Source organism: Musca domestica, unplaced genomic scaffold (assembly GCF_030504385.1).
Source record: "Musca domestica strain aabys unplaced genomic scaffold, Musca_domestica.polishedcontigs.V.1.1 17, whole genome shotgun sequence".
Classification (NCBI taxonomy): Eukaryota; Metazoa; Arthropoda; class Insecta; order Diptera; family Muscidae; genus Musca; species Musca domestica.
The window spans coordinates 11599114-11623987 of NW_026712230.1; the positions used below are offsets into that span (position 1 = coordinate 11599114).

A 24874-nucleotide genomic window follows, 5' to 3' on the forward strand; every position below is an offset into this window, starting at 1 on the left:
AAATGCATACTCGCAATTCTTGTTTTTCATTTATTTATTTTGGTTAAGCTTTGTTGGTTTTTTATTTTTTTGCCCAAACATGACTCATAACAAAAATACTTAAAAACTAAAAATCTCCCAAAGACACGATTATGACAAAATTCTGCTACTTCTCAAATTACAAGCCAAACAAGATAAGTTTTATTTTTTTCTGCAAAGTTTCTTGGCAAAATCTAAGTATTTTAATACAAAAAGCCACTGTAATTTAAAACTTCATTCATTTATTTAAATCTGCATTTTTATCTAGAAACAACAACGAATTGTTAACTAAAGATTTTTTTCTTTGCTTCTCTCTTTGCAGATTTCGAAAAAAAAAAAACAAATAGTGGAGGCCATACCCGAAACGGGGGCAAAGTAAACGAAAACAAAAAAATATATTTTAAAAATTTCAATCACGTACTAAATTGTAAATTTTAAAGCGTGAACATTCTCATATTATTTATTACCTTTCGGGTTTTTGAGTTTTTGTTTGGTTTTGAGTTTTGCTTTTGGTAATAAATTACCATTTCTAAAACAGAAGAGGTGGAAAAAAGTCTAAACTGTGCAATAAAACCCAATTAAAATTAATTAAAATTTAATTCACAGAAATTCAAAAAGGCTAGCATATATAAATTCAAATACATATAACAAAACCGTAACAACAATAATAATAAACATAAAACCTTTAAAATGTCATTACATTTAAATAAATTAAGGCAACAGCAGAGGCAACAACAAATCCAAGGAAATTGTTGTTTTACAACATTACCACATCAAAATAACAACAACAACAACAAAAATAACTACTCTAAAGAAGTGTGAAAAATTAATAATAAAAAATATCATATTAACAACAACAACAAATGCACAAAGTATAACAAAGCAGAAGTGAAGAAGAAGAAGCAATAGCAATAAAACGTGAAAAATATATTTAACAAAGCAAAAACACAATAACAACAAAAACAACAACCACAAAGCGGCAAAAAATGCGAAATCATTATCATCATCATCACCACCACAAACATCATCACCAGCAACCACATTATCAAGAGAACAGCAATCGCACAATTGCAAATACAATTAACAACAACAATCACAATCACAACAACAGCACTAGTAGTGGTAGCAATCATCAAAATACTAGCCACCACAATTCCACTAATCGTTATCAATTTGGTTTACATCCGGTCATGGCGGCCGCCACCACAGCTACCACAAATCTGGCCGGCACCAATTCAACGCCCTCTCTTAACAACACTAACAACATGAACAACAACAATAGCAACATCAGCAACAATACTAGTGCTGGTGTTGTTGGTGGTGTCTCCACAGAGTGTCCTTCACTTGCCAATAAAACATCATCACAACAAAGTAACTCTCCAACTACCACAACAACAACCTCCGCTTCATCAGCTGCGGTAACAGGCTCAACAACAATGGCCAACAACACCAGTAATAATAATAATAACAGTAACAACAATGTAAATTTAGTTAATCCCGCGGATAATGAAAATATCGATATAATTAATAATAACAATAAAAACAACAATGTCACAAATACCAACATAAATTTAAATACAAATAATAATAATAATAATAACAGCAATAACAACAACAACGGAAATGGCAATAATGAATGTCGAAAATTATTGAATAAATCCTTTAAGGATAGTCTGAATTTTAATGAATTAACCCAACATCGGAGTAGCAGTAGCAGCAGTAAGCGATTATCCCCCAGCACCGAATCGAGTAATATGAGTTTTTCTTCAGCCTCGGTGGCCGGTTCAGTACAGGTGAGTGAGAGCAAGTTTTCCTTAAAAATAAACCAAGTACTCTATGATGAAGTTCTCTATGAGAAAACATCCCATGAGTCGCAGAATATTTCGTTACGAAGTTTTCTATGAGAAAACTTCCTTATGAGGTGTTCTATGAGAAAACTTTCCTTACGAAGTGTTCTCTAAGAAAACTTCCCTTAAGAAGTTTGCTATGAGGTTATTTTCAAAGTTCTCTAGAGGAACCCCTTACTTTAAGAACACTTTTCTAAAAAACTTTTATTTGATAAACCTATATTTATCATGTTTTCTTTGAGAATATAAATAAAAACTACACTTCCAGATTTTCCTCAGAAATATTCCAAATAAATTCTTCTATGAGAAAGCCTTATACATTTTTTTCTCTGAAAAAATTCAGAAGTTTTTTATATCCTCCACCATATATAGTATGGAGGGTATATGGACATTTTTCACCGGAATTGCTTCAAATTTCGCATATGAAGCTCGTACTACAACTCATGACGGAAAATTGTCTGCGTCTTCATATAAATTCTCTTGATGATATTAGCGACATTATTCACCAGAATGGCTTCAAATTTCGTATTTAAAGTTCGTAATGGGTACACAGCCGGTGACGAAAAATAACTTATGCAGAACCACATCTTCGTATAGTCCCATATTACGGCTTTCCTTTGAGTGGTATTTGTTGTGAATTTCTTCTTTGGAAATTTTTCAAGTTCCTTCAAAATGGTGGAGGGTAATAAATGTTCGACCCGGCGGAACCTATCTGCTTTTTTATTTGTATTTTATAACATTACTTCCCCACTACGGTTTCTAAGTGAAACAATCTCACAATATTTACGTTAGGAAAACTTCTCTATCTTAGTCTTCACTAGGAAAAGGTTCGAACGTTTCTGTAGCAAAACCTCCCTACGGTGGTACCTATAAGAAATCTCGGCCAAAACTTGCTCGTTTGATTTGAAGTTAGGCCTCCTCCTAAAATTCTGTAAAGCTAAGCTTCCTCATGGATTTTTTGAAACGAAAACTTCCTATGGAGCTTTGTAAGAGATATGCAAGTCACAGAGTCTTCTAAATGAAAATATTCCCAGCTCTACATTGGTAGAAAGCTACCTAATCGGCCTTTCTAAAGGAAAACATTTTCATCCTAACGTTATTAAACTCAGGAATCCATAAAGGTCATCGGGGTTATCTTCCTCTTCTAAAAAGCACAGAATCCCCAGGCTTGCGAAATATCCTGCGACCATGCTCATCCCGTTATTCCAGCTCCCTTTGTCGACCTCTCACCAGAGATTTTTCGGACAGCCACAACATTTGAACTTTGTTCTTCTGTTGAAGATTTGAACCTTTGTGCTGCTAAAAGCCCCCGTTTGCGGTGCGCTTTAATATTATATTTTCCAATTAATTTCCCATATTTTGGATCTTATTCTCATGAGGGATTTTAGCAACGATTTTACTGGCGTTTTTTCTTCCGCACAAGTTTCACTTTATACTTGGGTCTCCAATAGCCGCTGTTAGCAATAAGCCTCGAAATTCCCCAATCTCTTGGATCTTATTTTCATTGGAGATTTCACATAGTTTCATTCTCGTTACGGTCAGATTCAGAATCTGCGTTGTAACCTGTAATTGAAGATTGGTTCGGGAATGAACTAAGCTTTTCAGGGCCAACACAAAGGCTCTACGATTGTTGCAACCCACGACCACAATATCCACTTCTGCGGAAGATTAGTCACAATCCGTAAATGAAGATAACGGATAGTATTGTTAATTTTACTTTTACGGGCCAACATTTTCCAGATATTATGATTTTATTTAGGGTCGCCTAATAAATTCCCCCAAAATAAAGAGAGAATAGTGCTATCCACTTTTCTCATTTTAGAACACGTTTATTCCCAGCTCCCCAGCCCTTCGATGCTAGAACAGTTGATTTTAGAAAAGTGAAACAAACATCTACATTCGATCATAGTATTATTTCTCGGGTCAAATTATTCTTTTAGAACTCGTCTATGTCTAGGAAACAAAACAATACTTCATAATCTGTCTTATTGGCTAGTTAGCGATTTGCATAGATTTTCTATGTCCAGAGTCCCAATCCTTCGATGATAGAAGAGAAGTTTGTTATACAGGTGTTAACGAAGTTTGTCATATCTCTAGAATAGTACGTTTTTTTTCTAGGAAACTAAGAGAGCTAGCCACAAGATAGTTATCTATACGTCTGAAGTCGGTGGATTTATAATCTGTTTTATCGGCATCATCTGAATGATGTGACCTTAGGCATACACTGAAAATTAGAATTGTCCTTCCTCACACCAAACAGGAAAAACATATGCGATTAGTGGTCTAACAATCCCTTTGTAGATAAGTAATCTGAGCTTAACAATTAACGCTAATGGCACTCTGGAAGGTCCAACATGTGCCTATTCAAAACTGGTTTGCAAAGCCTAGATATTTACTCTTGTCTGAATTTCGTTTTTAACCTTGTGAAGGTCGTACCGCGAAAAGTTTAATATACGTCCCATTTTTTTAGTTTGAAATCAATATGCCTTTCAAAATGAAAATACAATATTATCGATATTGATCTTGTCCCATTTTCCTTTAACTTTGAAGCGCTACGGAAAAAAACTATTTATTTTTGCCTTTGAAGAGAATCGCCTTCAAGGTTATTTTCTTATAAAAAAATAAAACCTTTTAAGAAATTTGTCATGGGAAAAACTCTTTCTGTATTCCTTTTCATTATATTTTTCGAAGTACCAAATTTCGTTTGCCATAATTTCTCACTGTTTACAAATTCCAAAGACATTACGCTATTGCATTGGAATTTTCCATTTAATTATTGTATTTAAACTCACATATTTGTTAATATTGTTATTATACATTTTATGGGGTGTTTCGAAATTAAATATAATAATGATAAAAAAACAGAGAGGGAAAAAGAAAAATGCAAAAGAATGTGAATGTTTTGCAAAACAACTGTTTTTTTTTTTTTTGTTTTGTTTCTAAAAATATTTCACCGTTGCTGGAGTCAAATAAAAGAAAGGCAAATAAAATGTACCACAAAAATGAGGAGTTAAGGTGTGAGTATTTTTTGCAATAAAAAAATCTAAATTTATACCCCGAAGGGAATATTCAATAGATAAGACCCGAGACAATGATAGACAAGTTAAGCTTAGCAATCAAATCCAATTGATTCTATTATTCCACCATTCATCCATACATGCGTCTAACCGTCTCAAAGCTTCACAAATCTATAAATATTCATGCGAATTTACACACACTCTCACGCAGTCTGAAATATCCAAAGACAGCTGTTGGTGCAAAGACACAGCTGTTAAAAAACCTAATCTTCTTTTTTTTAATTTGAGTAGAAGTGTTCAGTCCATTCGACCGGCATATAACAGTTCAGTTCATTAACCCACAAAGCCCTCTTGAAGACGTTGCTCATGTGGAATGAGGAAAGGCAAGCAAAAATAACAAAAACCCAAACTAATGAAAAAAAATCTATAAATTTTGCCAAACCAATGGAGAAGAGCTTAGAATTTTAAAATTGTTATACGAATATCCAAAATCATAGCGATATGTTCTAGCTTCGAGCCATTTTATATGAAGACCAACAAATAACACCAAAAATAAAAAAAAAAACGGCACAAACTCAAGCACCCAGTACGCTGAACGTCAAAGACAAATAGTTCTTAGGGTCTCTGTAACCAACGGCCAGTTCAGTTCGTTCGATCAGTTATGCGCTGAATGGATATCATCTTAACTCGTTAATGTGATCCATCTTTTCTTTTGTCTCTCAACATATTTCTTCTTCTTCGTTTCACAACGGCGGGAGGGGGTTTCTTTAGGGCCAAAATGTTACTATTAATGTTGAACAAATATTAAATATCACTTAGAAACCAACCAATGTGATTCTTCTTTGTTCGAAATGAAGAAAAGCCAAAAACAAAGACGTGAAAAGTAGAAAAATACATTCTAATCTTTTATTGTTTAGTTGAATTTATTTTTTGTTTGATAAATTACAGCGTAAATCAGACACCATCAACAGCGAACGAGCGAGTGAGCGAGCGAATGGCCTAAAGACAAAGAATGGATTAATTTTTAAAATATGACGCAATTTATTTATTTTTTGTTTTATTTTTTTTCGGCTGGCAAAATTTGAGACTTTTGTTAGATATTTGATAGCTCGTGGTTTGAGGGTCTCTAGAAAAGACAAAATTTTATAAATTAGTGGGAGAAATTAAAAAGCAATTCAGGGCAATAATTTATTGCCTCTTTTGAGTGGGTCACATAACAGAACTTTTTCGACAGTTGATGGAATATTGAATGGAGAACTAATAATATAATGTCAAGAAATACAAATATGGAAAGCTTGATTATGGATGAAAAACTAAATAAATTTTATTGTTGATGAAATTGCTACTGAATGTATTCTACAAAGTTTTCCGAAATAGATAAGATTTTAAAATTAAAGTTTAAAAGTTAACACAAAACTTAGAATAGTTCACAATGTTTCTCTTAAATATGTACTTATTAATTCTAATTTAATTCAACTTCTAAACTTCTACATCTATTTGATACAACTTCTATTAAGTGAATGTGTCTGTATGTCCCATTTTCGGCGTTAAGTGTAAGTTCGTTAAATCGCACTCATCTATGTTCTATAAGTCGCCGTGTAGTCATGTTCATGTCCCTTCAACATTTTAGCGGAATGCTTAGGATCGTTGTCTTTCTGAAAAAAACCCCATCTCTGCGATACAACCAACTTCTCCACCCTAGACGCAACATTTTCTTGCGAGGTAATCTCCTTTCGTTATCCTGCTGGAATATCTCAGCAACAGCTCCAAACTAGACGCAAAATTTTCCTTTAATTTTCTTAAGATGGACCTCGTTTTATACCCTCCACCAAAAAAAGTATGGAGGGTATATTAAGTTCGTCATTCCGTTTGTAACTCATCGAAATAATCATTTTAGACACAACAAAGTATATATATTCTTGATCAGCGTAAAATTCTAAGACGATTTAGCCCTGTCCGTCCGTCTGTTGTAATCACGCTACAGTCTAAACTAATTGAGATAGGAAGCTAAAATTTTGCACAGATCTCTCTTTTGTCTGCAGGCAGGTAAAGTGTCAAGATGGGCTATATCGGTCCACGATATCGTACAGCCTCCATATACCGGTACCCCCGATATTCGGTATTTTGATAATGTTAGCCACATTTTTCAATGGAATTGTCTGAAAATCCACACAATGAGTTCATTGTGGGTACTTTATACCTCGGCAGAGAATTATCTATATAGGTCCACAATATCGTATAGCCCCCATATAACGGTACCCCCACGGTATTCGGTATTTTGATGATTTTAGCCACATTTTACAATGGAACTGTCTGAAATTCCACAAAAGGAGTCCCTTGTGGCCAATTTATCCCCCCCCCCCCCAAAAAAAAAAAAGAATTATCTATATAAGTCCACGATATCGTATATCCCCCATATAACTGTACCCTGGAACTGTTCAATGGAATTGTCTAAAAATCCACACAAGTAGTTCCCTGTGAGTACTTTACACGCAGACAGAGATTTGTCTTTATAGGTCCACAATATGGTATATCCCCCCATATATCGGCACCTTCCTATATTAGATATTTTAAAGATTTTAAAGAAATTTTTAATCGATTTTATTTTTTTGAAAATTTTCTAATTCGTTCCAAATGGTGGAGGGTATTCAAAGTTCGGCCCGGCCGAACTTACTGCTTTTTTACTTGTTAATTGTACGATCATAAACAGGCTGCCGATATACATCCCCAAACATACATAAGCAGATCCTCCTCCAAGATTTATAATTTTGACAACATTTTTATCAGTGAAGGCTTCATCGTTGTGCTTTTTTTGGGGTCTATGTGTTTCTGTATAAACTCAAATATATTATAATCAAATTTAATTTGTTGCTTTATATTTTTATACCCACCACCATATTTATTCCCTCCATGTATATTAAGTTTTTCATTCCGTTTGTAATACCGCGAAATACACATTTTAGACCCCACAAAGTATATATATAAATTTTTGATCAGCATAAAGGTCTACGTCGACTTTGCGATGTCCGTCAGTCTGTGGAAATCACTCTAGCTTCTGAATGAATTAGAGTAGATTGATAAAATTTTACTCTGATGTATGTTATGTCTGGAGGACTTTTTGTAAATGGGCCTCCCGATATTCGGTATTTTGATAATTAAACCGTCCTTATTCACCGGAATTGTTTCAAATTACGTATTTAGAGTTCGTAATGGCAACTACAGTCTGTGACAGAAAATTGTCTATGCAGGTCCAGGTCTTCGTATAGGCCCCATACGTCAGTACCTCCCTGTATTCGGTATTTTGACGAGTTTAGGTACAATACCCACCGAAATCGTTTGAGATATCGTATTTGACGTTAGTAATGGATGCTATAGCCTGTGACAGAATATTGTCTATACTGGCCCAGGTCTTCGTACAGCTCTGATATAACTGTAAATCCCTATATACGATATTTTGATGATTTTATTTCAAGTTTCGAATTTGAATATGGCAATGGCTAATGGCAATAAAATGGCTATATTCGGTACTTTTAAAATTTTAACAGAATTTTTTAAGGATTTTATTTTTTGAAAATTTCCAAATTCGTTCCAAATGGTGGAGGGTATTCAAAGTTCGGTCCGAACTTACTGCTTTTTAACTTGTTAATTGTACGATCATAAACAGGCTGCCGATATACATCCCCAAACATATATAGCAGATCCTCCTCCAAGATTTATAATTTTGACAACATTTTTATCAGTGAAGGCTTCATCGTTGTGCTTTTTTTGGGGTTTATGTGTTTCTGTATATACTCAAATATATTATAAGTTTAATTTTTTGCTTTATATTTTTATACCCTCCACCATAGTATGGAGGGTATATTAAATTTGTCATTCCGTTTGTAATACCTCGAAATATACATTTAGACCCCACAAAGTATATATATTCCTGCTGATCAGCATAAAAGTCTATGTCGATTCAGCGATGTCCGTCCGTCTGTGGAAATCACTCCAGCTTCCGAACGAATTGGAGTAGATTGATAAAATGGTAAATGGGCCTCCCGATATTCGGTATTTTGATTATTTTAGCGACAATATTCATCAGAATTCTTCCACATTTGGTATTTGCTGTTCGTAATGGGTGCTACAGCCTATGGCAGGAGATTGTCTGTGCAGGTCCACGCCTTCGTATAGACCCCATATAACGTTACCTCCCGATATTCGGTATTTTGATGATTTTAGCGACATTATTCACCGGAATTGCTTCGAATTTGGAATTTGAAGTTCGTAATGGACGCTACAGCATATGACAGGAGATTGTCTGTGCAGGTCCACGTCTTCGTATAGCCCCTATATAACGGTACCTCCCGATATTCGGTATTTGGATGATTTTAGCGACATTATTCACCGGAATTGTTTGGAATTTGGTATTTGAAGTTCGTAATGAATACTACAGCCTATGACAGAAAATTGTCTGCGCCAATGACTTCGTATAGCACCCACATAAAGGTACCTCCCGATATTCGGTATTTGGATGATTTTAGCGACATTATTAACCCGAAATTGCTTCGAATTTGGTATTTGAAGTTCGTAATGGGAGCTACAGCCTAAGACAGGAGATTGTCTGTGCAGGTTCAGGTCTTCTTATTGCCCCCACATAAAGGTACCTCCCGATATTCGGTATTTTGATGATTTTAGTGACATTATTCACCGGAATTGCTTCGATTTTAGTATTTGAAGTTCGTAATGGATACTACAGCCTAAGATAGAAAATTGTTTGTGCAGGACCATGCCTTCGTATAGCCCCCATATAATGGTACCTCCCGATATTCGGTTTTTTGATTATTTTTGCTATATTATTCACTGGAATTGTTTCAAATTCGGTATTTGAAGTTCGTAATGGATACTACAGGCTATGACAAAAAATTGTCTGTGTCCATATAATGGTACCAACCGATATTCGGTATTTTTGATTATTTTTGCTACACTATTCACCAATTTTTTTTCGCATCCGAATATTGTAATTGCTTATGATAAAAGTTACCTATGTATATCCATGTCGCAGTACAAACCCTAATATAACAGCTACATTCGGTATATTAACAGAATTTTTAACGGATTTTATTGTTTTTGAGAATTGTAAAATGTTTTCCAAATGGTGGAGGGTGTTCGAAGTTATAGCTTTTTAACTTGTAATGAAATAATAAGATACGAAGCAATTAAGTAATATTGGTTTTTGTTTATTTTTTTTTATATTTAAGGTGTTTACTTTTAAGTAACGAATCTTCAGAATCTTTCCACATAAAAAGGCCATTGTAATGTATTAACTTGTCTAAGTTTTTATAGAATCAAACACTTATTCGGATTAGTATACTGGAGTATTAACTCAGGATAAGAACTTTAGGACACTAATAAATATATTATATATATATCACGTCTGAACACCAATCTTTATTCTCTGAGTCGGAAAAACAAGAATATTTTTTCGGAAATTGACCGATTGGATTGTTAGATTTTTATAAATGGCGTTTTGGAGTTACGAAGGATTCAAGGGATTTGGGTCAAAGTGTTGAAATCCCAGCGGGCATAACCACTCCAGAAAAGATTTTTAGGTTATGTAGAATTGTATGTTTAAAAACTAATTATGTGTTTAAAACTAAAAACTAAACTAAATACTATTCTGTCATCTCTCTGTTCTCGTAAGAACTTTTCCCATGGAAAATAAAAATATAAACAATAATTTGCAAACATCGCTTTTACCACGTCTCTTGTCTTCGTCAAATCAATAGAATTATCTGTCTTTTGTTTCGATCTTTTTTTTAGCTTTTAGTTTTTCATTTCCATCTGAGCAATATACTTCATTGATCTCCTGCTGAGTTTGTTTGCGTTTAAATTAATTCTTTTTTCGTGTTCAGCTAGAATGTTTTCACATATTTTTGTTTTGCATATCGTATTTTTAAAATTTGTATGTCAATTAACGGGATATTTGCTTCGAGACAGATTTTGCATTAATCCCTATTTCGATTATTGTTTCTCTGTGTTTTTTCTGTGTCAGCAGATAAAATGTTGAAAAAAAAAATACAAAAACATTGTGCGATTGTCTCAATATGGAATGAACCGAAAGACAAGTCCTGGGGCTAAAGTTTTTGAATGATGACTAATATGAGAAAATATTTTTAATATTTGCCAGAATTAAATTACTTCGTACTATATTTTACAATAGAAGAAAATGAGTTGATGAAATTTGTTTTGTTGACAACTTGGAAATCGATAACATCTTAGTGTGTGGTCCTTTTTTTGATAAAGTCTTAATAATAGATAAGATGGAATGACATGCTAAATGAAAAATGCTCTGGATGTAATAAGCAAATGTGGGCGAATAAGATATATAAAAGTAATCCAAAATGGTCATTGTAATGAATATTCTATATGGAAAAACTAAACACAATCATTTTATGAAGAGTAAATTATGTCTATATGAGTTTTAGTATAGTTGAATACACTCGTTCACTGAAGGAATCGATTTTTTCGCGCACCTATCCCGGAGAGTAACTAGTTCCTTCGTTCCTAACATAACAAGAGAACAAATGCTTAGATTTCTTTATATATAATATACGACCCCTGCATCGTATAAGAAAATATATAAAAATGTACTTATCTTTGACAAAACAATTTTAAAATTTTGACATATCAATGTTCGCAAGCGTTGATGCATCTACCTATATTCTTCTACCCACATATTCGCCAATTCAGTATCATTTGTTAAGTTGCCCATTCGATAAATAAAATTTCTTTTTCTATACAAAATTATAAAGAAATTTACAAAAAAAAAAAAAACTAAAAAAACAAATAAAAAAGCTGTAAGTTCGGCCGGACCGAACTTTGAATACCCTCCACCATTTGGAACGATTTTGGCAATTCTCAAAATTAATAAAATCCGTTAAAAATTCTGTTAAAATCTTAAAAATACCGAATCTACCTGGCATCGGACGATATTTTGAATTTTGGTAACCAACGGAAAACAACACATTACCTGCACACCAATACTTATAGATTATACCGCCACTTTTTGCAGTGACCAAGAAAATCTATATTTTTTTGGAGACAACAAATACTGTGTGTTACCGCTCTGCAGAAAGGGGCTTCTAAATTTTAACGATGAGGATGAAATGAACACGAAATTTTTTTTAGGTTTAAGGTGCAGTATTTGTGTTTTTTTTTATATTTCTTTAGTCATTGCTGAATTCTGACTTTAGCTTTTGACCCTTTAACAAGAAAAAATAACAACAACAAGCCATGAAGATAAAATGTAACTGAAAATGAAAACAACAAAAATATAAAATCCACAAGCCTCGTGTTTTTTTCTCTGAGTATTCATGTCGACTTCCATCTGAAGGGCAGACAACAGTATACTTTTACTTTTTCTGTGTGTAGTTTTCGGTTTTATTTTTCGTGGGTTCATTTCAAAATGCCTCATCATAACATGTTTTCATTTTCCGTATTCCCTTGTATTTTCTTTGGTTTTGTTTAATTCTTTTCAAAAAAAAAAATATTTTTCACTACCTTTATGTCTATTCTTTCGTTACCACAATTTTGTGGTTTATTGAAGAATTTTCTTTCGTTTTTGTATTCACTTTCTGAACGCTCCATAACCAAAGTAGAACCTAAAACAAGCCATACAAAGTAGCTTCTCATCTATCACTGTAACGAGTGGAAATTTTCCATTTCTAAATGCTTGTACCTTTCTTCATTTTCTTTTCTTCCGCATTTTCCATTTCTATATTTGGATTACTCATCAGTTTATTGTTGTTATTATTATTATTATTATTTCCTCCATTTAACTTCACGTAATGGTGGCTTACTTTAAAAATATAAAATTTTGTAAAATGTCTTTTGTTTATTGAAATAGGAGAACTAAAGAGGTCCTCCTAATTGTACTACTTTTGATTAAGAACAGATATAAAAATCGCAAATTTTCTTCTTGAGATCAATGACTTTTGTGCGGTTGCTCTGCGGTATTTTGACTCATTCCTGGCGAAGCGCTTGCCTGAGGTTATCAACACTTTGGTATTTCTTTGTGCCAACCTTGCTTTCCAAAATTCTCCAGACACAATAGTCCAACGGATTGGTATCCGCAGATTTTGGTGGTCATTGTGCGCTGGAAATGAAGCGAGGAACGTCATTTTGTAACCATTCTTGGATGGCGCGTGCTGAGTCCTGTTGGAATGTCCAAGGTCTGCTGCAAAAATGTTTCGTGTCCAAGGCTTTAATACACCCTCCAGAATATTTTCGCAATAACATTCGGCATTTATTCTGATGTCACGGTCGATTAATCCGAGCGGAGAGCGACTGTCGGCTGTTGTGGCTGCCCACACCATCACCATGGCCGGCGATTAAGTTCTGGTGGCCAACCGAAGGTACACATTTTCAGCTGACCTCGTTGGCAAGTAAACACGATCATTTTATTTGTTTACAAACTGCTGGACAACAAATGTTTTCTCATCGAAGAAAACCAAATTCGGCAGTTCACACTTTCGGCCAAGAGAAGCTACTCTTTTGTTCTTTTGAGTCTATTTTCTTTCTGTTGCGATGTAAGTTCTTGTACTTTTTGGGATGTCAATAGCTTTACCCCGAGCTCATTTTTCAATGTTGCGATATGTTCAGCTCACGAGCCATTTTTGGGCCACTGCGACGCGAACCATTTCTGCTTATGTTGCTATTTTCTTCCGTCATTTTCCCTGATGTCGGGCTACGTTACCAGTATCACGGTAACAAGCGATGGTACGAGACACAAAAGATCTATTCACATTTAAATGCTGGAGTGCTCTAACGATAGTTATTTGGGGTTTTCCAGCCAAATATAAAGAAATCGCACTATCACGCTTGAATTCCATCAGGAATATTTTTTTTTTTTGTTCGGAAAATTCTCACCAAAATGCTTGTATACGCTTGTAAACAATAGAATGAGCTGTCACTGGAATAATGTTAACACTTGTCGGACGAGTGGCTTAGAAATTGCAGCAGTCTGAAGTTGGTTGCAGTTTTTTCATCTCACCTTGTATATTGGCCCACAAAATGATTTTGAGAAGTCTTCAGTAGTTTCAAATTAAAAGAGAGAACTCTTGCAAATAGTCTCGAGGATTTTGTTGCCATAGAAAATCCAAAATTATTGCCCCTGACATTAGTTGCATTTTATTCCATAAATTATTCTCTCCACGTGAAATTGATACAAATTGACCTTTTAGACGATAGCCGTGTCTCTCACATAATTCAAATTGGCAAAACTGGTTTACAAATATAAATCAAATAAGTTTATTTAAATCCCAGACATTAATGTAAATATTTAATTGATTTTTTTTTGTTTCGCCATAGAACGACTTCTAAGCAGAAACGCTCAATAAAAATCACTTTTTATAAAATGGCAATTTGTGTTTAATGAGCTGCAGAGACGAAGAGCATTCAAAAGTACTGGGTGTTTAAGCTGCAGCTTCATCAACAACATTTGAAAGCATTTTTAATTGACACCAACCATGTGGTGTTGGCTGGCTGGCTGGCTGGTTGGTTTGAACTGCATGCAATCAGAGCTAAGCTGGTTGGATAGCTGGCTTGCATCCAGAGACCAAGCCAAGCATAGAATGGTCTATATAGCCGTATACGCTGTTGTTCGTTTTTCATTTTTGTTTGTATTTTTTTTTTCGCTTTCCAAAGAGACAACAAACATTCCTTCTATCTGGTCATGTTTTATGCATATGGTTAGTTGGCATGCTGGCTGGCTGGCCAAGAAATATGCAACACGCCACAACAACTTGAACTATTTTTAGAACACGCCACTCATACCCCGACAACTACTACTTAATCTGCATATTTTCCTATAAGAGAGGCAAGCCAAGAAGGCCAGCACAAAAATTATATTAAAAGAAAAACGCTTTTTATGAGACCCAAAAGCACGAAATGTGCAGAACGGAAAAAATGCGAACGAACAACATAAATGGCATGTTTAGCAGCAGAATGCAAGAAAACTTGACTTAATATGCTAAATTTATGTAATACTATTCAAATTGTAATTATGGGTTTCAGCATGGCCCATGATGGCTGGCTGGCTGGCTGGCCACAACATAATACACACTCACCAGCAGCAACCAATACCACCACAGGCCTCGCATAGACCACCACATTCTGCCAGTGGCTTCCATGCATCACAACTAACCGCTTGTAGATCTACGGAAGTAACATTTCTTTTTCTTCGACATTGACTTCTGTAAAACGCTTTGCTGCTGCTCAACGCAATGCAAAAACAAAAAACATAGGAAAAATTACGCCTTGATAATATTTTACCTAGAAAAAAATTATACGGTAGACGCAAAAAAAAAAATAAATCGAAAAAGAAAAACATCTGTATTTGCAACAGCCGGCTTGATGACGAAGAGGATTCATAGCTCTGAAGACAATAATAAGGGTTAATTATGGTGCTGCAGCGCATACCTTACTGCCATTGAGTTAACAATTAACACATTGCTATATAATTGTTGTTTCTGTTGTTGGCATTTTATTATTTCATTTTTGCTTTGGAGATGTTGCGTAGCCATTTCTAAACTCTGGGCATTTTGGGGGATTTTGGGGGGTCAACTAATGGCGAAATAAACTATGTAGCTAAATGACTATTCTTTGAAAAAATACTTTTTCGTGATACAAAAGACCCCTATTGAGGACCTCTGAAAGACATTCTACATAGTAACGACCTTTATAACATGACTCGTAGAGGGTTTTTCATGTGTAGCCTTTCAGTCATAAAATACCTCCAAACCAGCGACTTACCAGAAATTCATTTTAGTAGCATTTCGGTTGTGGGGAGGACCTAAATAACAAAAAATAAACTTTTCCCTGTATAACGTTCAAAAATGTTAGAAAAGTAACCATATCGGGGGATACCCGGCCTCAAAGACCCCCTGCGCACCAGCCTGCTATCTTCGAAAGATCTGCAGAATACCATAGGGACACCTTCGTACCGAAATTCCAAAGAAAGTTTTCATTCTACAGGAGACTCCTCGAAGGCCTTCTGTACACAGTGGATTTGTCACACCAAAGGTATAAAAGGTAAGAACGTCCTTCTCTTGTAGAACTCAAAAAGTTGTTCATATATAGTAGATCTCTAAATGGTATATGTCTTTTCTAAGTTTGCGATATTCCAAAAAACCTCTTCTCATATAGAGAATAGGTAAAAAAGATAGATTTTTAAACTTTCACAGGGTGAGATAAAAAACTGCAACAAAATCAAACGCTATAATTTTTACATGTTTTTTTTAAATTTAATGAAAGCAAAAAATGTCGGAAATAGCATCAAATTTTGGAATAAGTTTAGATTTGTTCGAATTGGTCACCTTTGGCACGAATTACCGGATTGGTATCCGGAGATTTTGGTGGTCATTTTGTAACCATTCTTGGATGGCGCGTTCTGAGTGCCCAAAGCTTTAATACACCCTCAAGAATATTTTCGCGACATTATTCGGCATTTATTCCGATGTCAGGGTCGATTAATACGAGCGGAGAGCGATCATTGGCTGTTATGGCGGTTATTCTAGTGGCCAACCGAAGGTGCACATTTTCAACTGACCTATTTGGCAAGTAAACACGATCATTTTGTTTGTTTACAAAATGCTGGACAACGAATGTTTTCTCATCGGAGAAAATCAAATTCGGCAGTTCACCACTTTCGGCCAAGCGAAGCAACTCTTTAGCTCTGTTGAGTCTATTTTTATACCCTACACCACAAGGTGGTCAGGGTATTATGTCTTTGTGCATTTGTTTGTAACAGGCAGAAGGAAACGATATAGACCCATAGTTCCTTTTGATGATCTGCATAGAATCACATTCTGAGTCGATTTATGCATGTCCGTCCGTCCGTCTGTCCGTCCGTCCGTCTGTCCGTCCGTCCGTCTGTCCGTCCGTCCGTCCGTCCGTCTGTCCATGTATTTTTGTAAACAAAGTACAGGTCGCATTTATTGCCCGATCCAGATGGAATTTTGCACAGATCATTTGTTTGGCCCAAGGACGAACCCTATTGAAATTGGAAATAATCGGTCAAATTTTAGATATAGCTCCTATATATATCTTCGTCCGATTTGCTTTTTATTGTGCACCAAACGTGTAATATCAGCCCGAATTGTATGGAATTTTGCACATGCACCCAAATTAGGCCTGAAAATATGTATGCCAAATTTGATCGAAATCGGTTCAGATATAGCTATAGCTCCCATATATATTGTTCATCCGATTTGTTTTTTTTTTTTTGTCCACCGCCGCCGTAATATGCACTCTGCAACAACAATATTTGGGGAAATATATTAACTGCAGCTCAGAAATACATTTGCTAAATTTTATCGAGATCGGTTCAGATTTGAATATAGCTCCCATATATAACTTCGTCCGATTTACCTTTTATTGTGCACCAAACGTCTAATATTTGTGCAAATGGGATGGAATTTGGCACTTACGACCGAATTGAGTCTAGAAGCTAGTATGTCAAATTTGGTGAAGATCGGTGCAGATATAGCTATAGCTTCCATATATATTATTCATCCGATTTGTTATATTTGTTACCCACAACCGTAATATGCACTACGTAACAACTATATTCAGGGAAATATATCAAATACAGCTCAGAAATATGTTTGCCAAATTTTATCGAGATCGGTTCAGATTTGGATGTAGCTCCCATATATATCTTTATCCGATTTCAAATTAATTGTGCACCAAATGGGCAATACAATTCCGAATTTAAAAGGTACAAATTCTTCGGCATATTTAGTCCTTTGGATTTTAAATTATAATTATAATCATAGCGTGTATGATTGAATTCTCCCATAAAAACTTTTAATTGTTATGTGGAGCTGTACTAAATTAGTAAAGTGGTGTAGGGTATCATAAAGTCGGCCCCGCCCGACTTTAAGGCTTTCTTTACTGGTTTTCTGTTGCGGTGTAAGTTCCTTCACTTTTTGGAATTTCAATGGCTTTACCCAGAGCTCATTTTTCAATATTTGCCGAATGGAATTGTGCGGTATGTTCAGCTCACGAGCCATTTTTCGGCCACTGCGACGCGGGTTTCGATCAAGTGCTTCTTTACTTTTCGAACCATTTCTGCTGATGTTGCTGTTTTCTTTCTTGAAATATATTTGAATCGAGTACCATTAGAGGTGTCACCAATGGCTTTCTTGGGTAAAAAATCCGTAAAGAAAGCCTTATGACTATAACACATAGAGCTATTTCGGAAATCAGTAATATCGGTCCAATCCTTCTGGTACCTGCACCACAAAGTTCATATTTATGAAAAAAGAAACTTCAAAGACATCATATTAGGTGATGGGTCAATCCGATATTGTTGAAACTTGGCAACTCGTAATATTTGGATAACTTGTAGGTGCGAAAATGGACACGGCCCACTCATTTCTGTACCTCCCAACTAATGGGCGAAATTTAAAATAATAACTAGGATAATGTGGGAGACCAATATCAGATTTTCTTCCAATTTTTCACGTCCCTACAGGCCAAAAGTTTTGTCGGTATTGGATCTAGTGCGAAAATGAAATACATCCTTTCACTTTTTACCTCTCCCAGAAAAGTTCAAAATTGTGCAAAACAACGGAGCAAGTTGAATTTAGGAGCTTTGATCGGATCATTTTAAACTTTTTGTAATAGGTAGATATTTTTAAACTGATTACGGCAAAGTAATTTTTTCGTGGGGGGAAATACTCGGCTATTCGACCCGAAAGTTCAGATAAAAAATTCGGTTCTACAAAACAAATGGATATCATTTGAAAGCTTACCCAATACGCGGGTATATTATGGGGTTATTTGAAGCGATTCCGGAGAATTACAAGAAAATTTGTATTTTTGAAAGCCCCCTAAAACGTCAAAAATGAACTCATTATGGGGTATTAAGATCGCATAGCCGGTGATAACCAGATTTTACACATCGATTTTGTAGAGTCGGATAAAAAACGAATTTTGTACACGAATTTTCGGGTCGAATAACAGAGTATTTCCCCCACGAAAAAATTACTTTAAAATTTCACGTCAACTTGAGCATAGCCCCGAAATTTCCAATATCTCGTTGAGCGATGAGACTTCCCATTGTAATCAAATTTGCAACATCGTAATTTAAGTTAATGCCATGTTTACGTTAGAACTTTTTGTAGGGTTAACCTACTTTGAGAGGATTTATTTGAAGTAAAAGTAATGGTTATGACAATTTAAATCCAAATCCAGTGGGTTAACCCTCATATACATAAACGTACTGTAAGACATAGGTCAGGCTAGAAAATTATCAACATTGATCCACTCATTTCAGTACGTACTCCACAAAAGTTATCTTTAAATAATAATACAGTGGGAAAATCAATGGCCCATTTTCCAAAAAAGTAATTATATGGAATATACAGGTCCTCTCTTCATGGTACCTCCCTAACAAATGCAAAAACAATTTCGAAAAAAAAATCATAGAATCGAGTACCCGAAAGGTCTTTAACAAATGTGGGACTAGAAATATTCTATGAATGAAAGACATATATGATCAATAGCTCTTAAATACAATGTTTTAATGCAGAACCGTCTAGCACCAGAAGGGACAACTCATTGGCCCCTATGCCTTCTTTGTTAAAATATAAGCAAATATTTTCGTTAAAAACAAAATATGTATATAAAAATTGCATTCCTTAGGAAAACTAATTTCTTTCCCCCCAATTGCTATTCTTTCCCCCCAATTGCTATTCAAATTTCTTGCCCGCAAAATGCGTATCAAAGTATTTAAGAAAATATTTGTTGAAACATCTGCAACATGACATCAAAATTCCAAACTGCATTCACGTGCTCGCTCTCTTTGTTCTTTTTCTTCTTCTTCTTGTTCTACGAAAGCTATAAAATGAAACAAGAACATAGAACTCGCTTTGATAACGAAAAATTCTGCCGCCGCTCTAGACGAGGCATTCCAGTGATGGGAAACTTGAACTGGCAAGGCGTACTCATTCTTTTGTAATTAATTAAAAACTGTTAACTTTACGCTTGGCTTACATGAAAGCGTGAAAAAATATATGGAGGAACACATTCGACAGAGTGGTTGGTTGGTGGCGATGAGTGGGAAATAAGAAGCATTGCACAGCACAAAAAGAAGAACAACTCGTCCAGTGTAACCTAAGACAAGCTATCAGCACCTCTGCATGATACCACCATCACCATCACATCGCCATCACATAATGCTCGCAACGTTTTACTTCTATTGGGAAATTCTTTGGCTTTGTAAAGCGTTTTTTTTTTTTTTTTTTTTGTTTTCCTCGCTTTTCCATGCAGCCAAAAACAAAATTGTATATGAACACCGTGGGGCCATCATTTAGAGCGACGGGAATGTTCACATGCCAACCATCTAAAGTTTCCTTTGAACTTTTTTCTCCACATCTGTTCTCAAATCATCTATCTAAATCATTTAGCAAATAATCTAGTTTGTTTTTACATGGCTCTGCATTCAAGCTTTCTCATCATCCACAAGCGTTTTTTCCTCTTTTTCTTCTGAGGAATCTAAGTAACTTTTTCACTCCATATCCGTTTCTTGTTGGCCACAAGAAAAAGCCGGGCGACCGCACCGACCAAACAACAGCAACAAGGGAAAGAAATACCAGCTTCAAATATTTCAAATTCATGCTTTTGTGCAAATATTTCATTGTAAATGTGAATTCTTGAAACAACGTTTTAAGAAGTTCCAGCAAAAATTCTCAAGTTGTTGCTTCACCAGCATTTGCCGCCGAGATCAAAGCCTTAATAGCCGCCTTTAAATGGTTGCCGAGAATCATTAGGCCTGCCTGCCTGCTTGCTTGCTGCTCTTATCTAAGACTCATCATCGCCATCAAAGATTATTGACATTGTTGGCGGCATCCCTTTGCAACATATCAAATCGATATTTTTGTTGTTGTGTATTTTTTCTACACTTTGTTTATTGTTACTGTCATTGTTGGTGTTGTTGTTTGTCAGAATCTTTTGGATGGGAGATGAAGAAGAAATCATTAACCGTTATTGATAGCAAAATGATGATTAATGTTTTCAATCACATTTTTGAAACAAACAAGAAATTGAAAACCGACAACAGCTTCAAAATAATCGGTGTAGAAGAGTTCTACTTCGACCAAAGCTACACATACCCAGAAAAAACGTGGTAGCTGTATGAGCCGAATCAGCCAGTAAAAGATAGTGCATTACCAGTGGGATGAAAATAATGAATTATTATAACAACTCCGAGTTTCACTCTTTACACGAATTTGAGCTGAATTAAAACAGCGAGCGGGTAAAAAAGAAATACTAAAATACTCCATCCCACTCGAACAAGAACAAGTAGACTTATCTCATTATCTCAAACAAAACTGATTCCTTCAAAAATTACAAGGCAAAAAATTAGAAAATCTCAATTTATTCTTGAGATTTCTATTAAATTAGGCTTTCTGGAGGTGTTTAAAACAAACGAAGATACTCTAAAGACTAAGTTATCCTAATATCTTCCTACGGTCTCCTATCTTTTTTGGCCGTTTATTTAGGGGTCTTTTATAGGGAGAATATTTCCTAAAAATTTAAAAATAAAACGGTAAGGAAAGATCAAAAGTCAGTCGGGGCCGACTATATGATGCCCTACGCCACTATGCGTATTTAGTAGAGCTCCCCTAACAAAATAAGTTTATTTTGGGAATTTATACGAAGTAGATTATACCAACTATGAACCTTATTTGAATGCGTATCATGGCTTTAGAGTAGTCACAATTTGGGAATTATATCCAACTCTGAATCGATTTTCAATAAATTTGACGGATGCTTTTGTACCTTATGACTTCGATAAGTATTAATTTTAATTGTATTTTTTTATTGGAGCAATAGATATACAAATAGAAAAATTCGCTTTAATATAAAAAAATCTATGCAGTTTGGGCTAATATTACACATATGGTGGACAATAACCGTAAAATCGAATAATGATGTATATCGAAGGTATATACAAATATGAACCTATTTTAAGTCAATTTGGGCTGATATTAACTACTTGTTGCAAAATAAATCTGAAAACGTACAGGGTGAGATAAAAAACTGTAACAAAGTCTACGCCATAATTTTTCCATTTTTATTCCCTACACCACAAGGTGGTCAGGGTATTATGTCTTTGTGCATTTGTTTGTAACAGGCAAAAGGAAACGAGATAGACCCATAGTTCCTTTTGATGGAAAGATGAAATTTTGCACAAATCATTTGTTTGGCCCAAGGACGAACCCTATTGAAATTGGAGATAATTAGATATAGCTCCCACATATATCTTCATCCCATTTGCCTTTTATTGTGCACCAAACGTGTAATATCAGTCCGAATAGTATGGAATTTTGCACATACGATCAGATTGGACCTGAAAATAAGTATGCTAAATTTGATCGAAATCGGTTCAGATATAGCTTTAGCTCCAATATATTGTTCGTCCGATTTGTTATTTTTGTCCTCCGCAGCCGTAATATGCACTCTGTAACAACAATATTTGGGCAAATATATCAAATACAGCTCAGAAATACATTTGCTAAATTTTATCGAGATCGGTTCAGATTTGGATATAGCTCCCATATATAACTTCGTCCGATTTATAGCTGTCGGACGAATGGCTTAGAAATGACAGCAATCTGAAGTTGGTTGCAGTTTTTCATCTTACCCTGTATAAACATATATATGGGAGCTATATTCAAATCTAAACCGATCTTAACAAAATTTTAGGTACTTATTTCTGAGCTATATCTGATATCTGGTACCAAAGATCATTGTTGGGCGCATTGAGGGACTTATAACCCCAGATCGGATGAAAAATATATATGGGAGCTATAGCTATATCTGAATCGATTTTCTCCAAATTTAATGTACTTGCTTCTAGACTGAATTCGGTCGGATGTGCCAAAATGGAATGGACGGATATTGGCCATTTTATGCACAATTAACACGAAATCGGTTGAAGATATATATTGGACCTATATCTAAATTTGAACCGATTCTCACCAATTTCAATAGGGTCTTTGGGTCAAACAAATATTATTTGGAAAATCAATCAATCAATTTGGTCGATCTCAATCGGATATTAAATACGAGCTGTATATGTATATATGTATATAAATCGACTCAGAAAGTGATTGTATAAAGATCCTCAAAAATAATTATAGGTCTACCTTGCTTCTCCATGTTACAAACAAATGCACAAAAAAATTGTAAAACCCTTACCACTATGTGGTGTAGGGTATACAAATGATCATGATTGGTATGATTTACTTCACATAAATTCCTAATACAATCGTTTATTTTTTATTGGTAGCTCTAATAAATATATGGGTATCATATAGTCGGTCCTTTAGACCTTCCATAACTGATTTTAAATTTCGAAGCTGTCAATTTTGAGAAATAGCTGAAATCTAGAAATAGCTAGAAATCTGCCTTTCGAAATTTCAGAAAATACCGTTCTATGTGCTTTGCCATAATCTATGTTTTTTTTACCCTCCACCTTGAACAGTAGGGTATATTAACTTTGTCATTCCGTTTGTAACATCCCTAAATATTCGTCGTAGACCCCATAAAGTATATGCGTATATTCATAATCAGCATAAAATTCTAAGTCGATTTTACGATGTCTGTCTGAACAGTTTGTATTGTGTCTAGGATTGTTGGTGTTAAAAATGTGATTTATCGGTCCACGTTTGGTATTACCATCATAAAACGATACCTCCCGATATTCGGTATTTTAATGATTTGCGACACATTATTTCACGGATTAGCCTAAAAATTAGTTTTTGTAGGTCATAATTGGTTCTAGCTCAGGTGGTAAAACATTGTATGTATACGGCAACGTTTTTGTATAGCCGGTACCTCCCGATATTCGGTATTTTGATAATTTTTGCCACATTTGTCCACGGATTTTTTTTTTGGTATTTGTAATTCGTAATGCCTTGTAGCTTTTGTAGTGAAACATAGTATGTATAGGTCTACGTTTTGGCCCCATATAACGATACCTCCCGGCTGGGAATTCGGTATTTTGATGTTTTTTGCCACATTTTCCAACGGATTTGTCTAAAAAGTGGTATTTGTAGTTCTAGCTTCTGTGGCGGAACATTGAACATTTAGATCCACCATTTCCTATAGCGCACATATTAAGATACCCACCGAAATTTGGTATTTTGATAATGCTAGTCACATTTACCTACGAAATTCTTTCAAATTTGGTATTCAAGAAGATCCTTGAAGTATAAAATTGTCTATAGAAATTCCCGTTTTAGTATGGCTTCCACATAACGTCCTAACCAACTTTATGGTTTTTTGAAAGTGTAACAACATTCTCCGAACGGTTTTACTGGTATTTGTAGTTTAAAGTGGTACACGTTTGTATTCAGATAAAAATGTTTTCTTTAACCAATGGTGGAGGGTACTAAAAGTTCGGGACGGCCGAACTTAATGTTTTTTAATTAATTTATTTTTGAACGGAAATTCTCGATTTTTCCTCCTCCATAAACGGAAGTATTGAAAATTAGTTACTAAGCCATTAAATTTTAAACATTTTTTTAGAATTATTCTAAAATAACCTTCCATACCCCCACAAAAAAACACGTAGAAAACAATGAAGAAACTTAATGAAAAAAACGAACTTAAAATTGGGTCAAGTTATTGCCTACGGTGCCGGGTAACATGAATACATTCATTCACTCAATTATGTGTATAAGTATGTATTTATATCATTGTTGTTGTTGTCAAAAATGCATAATGCATTTAAATGATTTGTTTTTGTGGCATAAAATTTCATCGTTTGATGAATGTGTGAATGGCTGGGAATTTTCTTTGACCACATCGTAAATGGGTAAACTGCTTAATGGGCCAAAATACTTCAATCGCACACACACACCATGTGTCCGCCCAACTCTCATGTCACACTGCCCTGCCTGCATGTGCCGGCATTTCAGTTACATTCTCAACGTG

General features: G+C 35.0%; 1 protein-coding gene across 1 annotated transcript in view; it reads left to right on the top strand.

Annotated features, from left to right (window-relative positions):
- The first annotated feature begins 355 nt into the window (after nt 1-355).
- LOC131801649 (protein Shroom-like) overlaps nt 356-24874 on the top strand; it is a 169938-nt gene continuing 145419 nt past the window's right edge. Inside the window, exon 1 of the mRNA XM_059120535.1 lies at nt 356-1811. Within this exon, the coding sequence (XP_058976518.1) occupies nt 1005-1811 (807 nt within the window). The 5' untranslated portion in view covers nt 356-1004. The remainder of the gene's footprint in view (nt 1812-24874) is intronic.